This window comes from Pollicipes pollicipes, unplaced genomic scaffold, assembly GCF_011947565.3.
Source record: "Pollicipes pollicipes isolate AB1234 unplaced genomic scaffold, Ppol_2.1 Scaffold_5802;HRSCAF=6872_pilon_pilon_pilon, whole genome shotgun sequence".
Taxonomy (NCBI): Eukaryota; Metazoa; Arthropoda; class Thecostraca; order Pollicipedomorpha; family Pollicipedidae; genus Pollicipes; species Pollicipes pollicipes.
In genome coordinates, this window is record NW_023596756.1 from 109,926 (window position 1) to 112,629 (window position 2,704).

Genomic DNA, 2,704 nt, shown 5'->3' on the forward strand with positions numbered 1-2,704 from the left:
CGTGTTCGCAGTACGCCGTACGCGTGCGCATCCGTAGCGTTGATGAAATGCAAGTTTCCTTTCGTCTGTATGATTTAACACCTGCGTCGAGCCCCGCCGACACCAGTCCAGCTGCACTATGCGATGCAGTGATTCCGCTGCGTAGCTCTGTCTTTGTCGACATTCAACCAATAGGACACGACAAGCTCAGCAAAACAAAGGCTGACAATGAAGAGCAGATTTCTGGCCTGTATTTATACGCGCACGGCTCCGGCTGCTCAGTATGTCAGTGTGTCGGTGTGTCAGGAGTCACAATGACAACATTCTTGGTGGTCGTTCTTCTGGGTGTGGCCGCAGCCAAGCCGCCTCCGTCTCTGCTACGAAGACCACCGCCTTCCGTCCAGGATGTCAAGTCTCTGGAGCCCGTGCCGTTTGACCCCTGGGATGGAAGTCGCACGCACTACTCTGTCTTGTGGTGCCCATACTCTGGCTACAGGAACATACACCATCACATCACCGAACCATCCCTTCCAACTACGAAAACAACTACGACTGCCTCTACAACCTGACGCCGAGTTCGGGTGCTGAAACCTATCCATCAGCTGTTCTGCGTTCAACATTCGAGTCTCACAGCTCCTGTGGATGGGATTGGCTGCGGGTGAACGGAAACAAGTTTTGTGGTACCCAAGGTCCCTCTGTCTCCAACAGCGGGGCCCTAAGCATTGACTTCCATGCCGACTATTCTGTAGTCAGGAGCGGGTTCTCCTGCACCATCACAGCTGGGCCCACGTCCTCCTCCGACTCCCTGACCTGTGGTGCCCACGCTCTGGCGGTGGGTACCTACACGATCACAGTCACCTAACCACCCTTCCAACTACGAAAACAACTATAACTGCCTCTACAGCCTCACGGCGGGTTCAGGTGCTGAAACTCTATCCATCAGCTGTTCTGCGTTCAATATCGAGTCTCACAGCTCCTGTGGATGGGACTGGCTGCGAGTGAACGGAAACAAGTTTTGTGGTACCCAAGGTCCCTCTGTCTCCAACAGCGGGGCCCTAAGCATTGACTTTCATGCCGACTACTCTGTAGTCAGGAGCGGGTTCTCCTGCACCATCACAGCTGGGCCCACGTCCTTCCTCCGACTCCCTGACCTGTGGTGCCCACGCTCTGGCGGTGGGTACCTACACGATCACATCACCTAACCACCCCTTCCAACTACGAAAACAACTATAACTGCCTCTACAGCCTCACGGCGGGTTCAGGGTGCTGAAACTCTATCCATCAGCTGTTCTGCGTTCAACATTGAGTCTCACAGCTCCTGCGGATGGGACTGGCTGCGAGTGAACGGAAACAAGTTTTGTGGTACCCAAGGTCCCTCTGTCTCCAACAGCGGGGCCCTAAGCATTGACTTCATGCCGACTACTCTGTAGTCAGGAGCGGGTTACTCCTGCACCATCACAGCCGAGTCCGGATCGGGCGTCACGACTCAGCCCCCCTCGGGCAGCTGCAGCTGCGGCGTGGCCAACCGCGCCTCCCGGGTGGTCGGCGGCGTCGAGACCGAGGTCAACGAGTACCCGTGGCAGGCGGGCCTGGTCAGCCCCGGCGGGACCCGCACCTGGTGCGGCGGCAGCCTCATCAACGACCGGTACGTGGTGACGGCGGCCCACTGCACCAGTGGCAACACGGCGTCGCAGATCCAGGTGCTGCTGGGCGACCACCGCATCAGCGTCACCGACGGTGAGTCGCGTCACACCCTCAGTCACATCATCGATCACCCGTCCTACGTGACGCACAGCCAGGGTTACGACATCTCCCTGCTGAAGCTGTCCAGTCCGGTGACGTTCAACAGCCGGCGGGCGACCGTGTGCCTGCCGACCGCCGGCCAGACGTACGCCGGCGCCACGGCCATCGCCACCGGCTTCGGCCGGCTCGGCGCCTCGCAGCCGCAGGCTACGGAGCTGCAGGAGGTCGAGCTGCCAGTCCGCTCCGAAGCTCAGTGCAGGGCCGTGTGGAGCTTCGTCACTGAAACCATGATCTGCGCCGGGGGCCTGCCTGCCGGCGGCAAAGGCCGGTCTGCATGGGCGACAGCGGCGGCCCGCTCGTCACGCTGGAGAACAGCAAGTACGCCCTGATCGGCGTCGTCTCGTTCGGCCGGCCGTGCGCCGTGGCGAACACACCCGACGTCTTCGCCAGGGTTACAGCGGTGCTGTCCTGGATCCAGAGCAGCACGACCGACGCTACCTACTGCAGCTAGAGTACGGTGGTCCGCCCGACCGCCGGCCAGCCCTGGATCCAGAGCAACACGGGCCGACGCTACCTAGCTGCAGCTAGAGTACGGTGGTCCGCCCGCCCGCCGGCCACCCTGGATCCAGAGCAGCACGGCCGACGCCACCTACTGCAGCTAGAGTACGGTGGTCCGCTCGCCCGCCGGCCACCCTGGATCCAGAGCAGCACGGTCAGACGCTACCTACTGCATTTAGAGTACGGTGGTCCGCCCGCCCGCCAACCTGAGCTGACGGGCATCTTTGAACCTGTACTCGATTGCCGTGCATTTCGTCTGGAGCAAGTGTGGGTCATAGTTTTGAGTTCTGTCGGCTTGTAAGAGCCATTTTGTTGCAACTGTACCATTCACCATTCTTTTTTATTTCATGTCACAAATCTGTGTTGACAGGTTTGCTTGCTTGCTTGGCTCGCTTGTTGGGATTGGGACAAATTAGTATAACCT

At 59.6% G+C, this 2,704-nt stretch overlaps 1 protein-coding gene across 1 annotated transcript; it reads left to right on the forward strand.

Moving 5' to 3' along the window:
• The first annotated feature begins 293 nt into the window (after positions 1–293).
• Positions 294–2,233, forward strand: LOC119104089 (trypsin-like). The gene is made up of 3 exons (XM_037227767.1): positions 294–409; positions 1,484–1,831; positions 2,068–2,233. The coding sequence occupies exons 1-3, from the start codon at positions 294–296 to the stop codon at positions 2,231–2,233; spliced, it is 630 nt and encodes a 209-aa protein (XP_037083662.1).
• Positions 2,234–2,704: the final 471 nt, after the last annotated feature.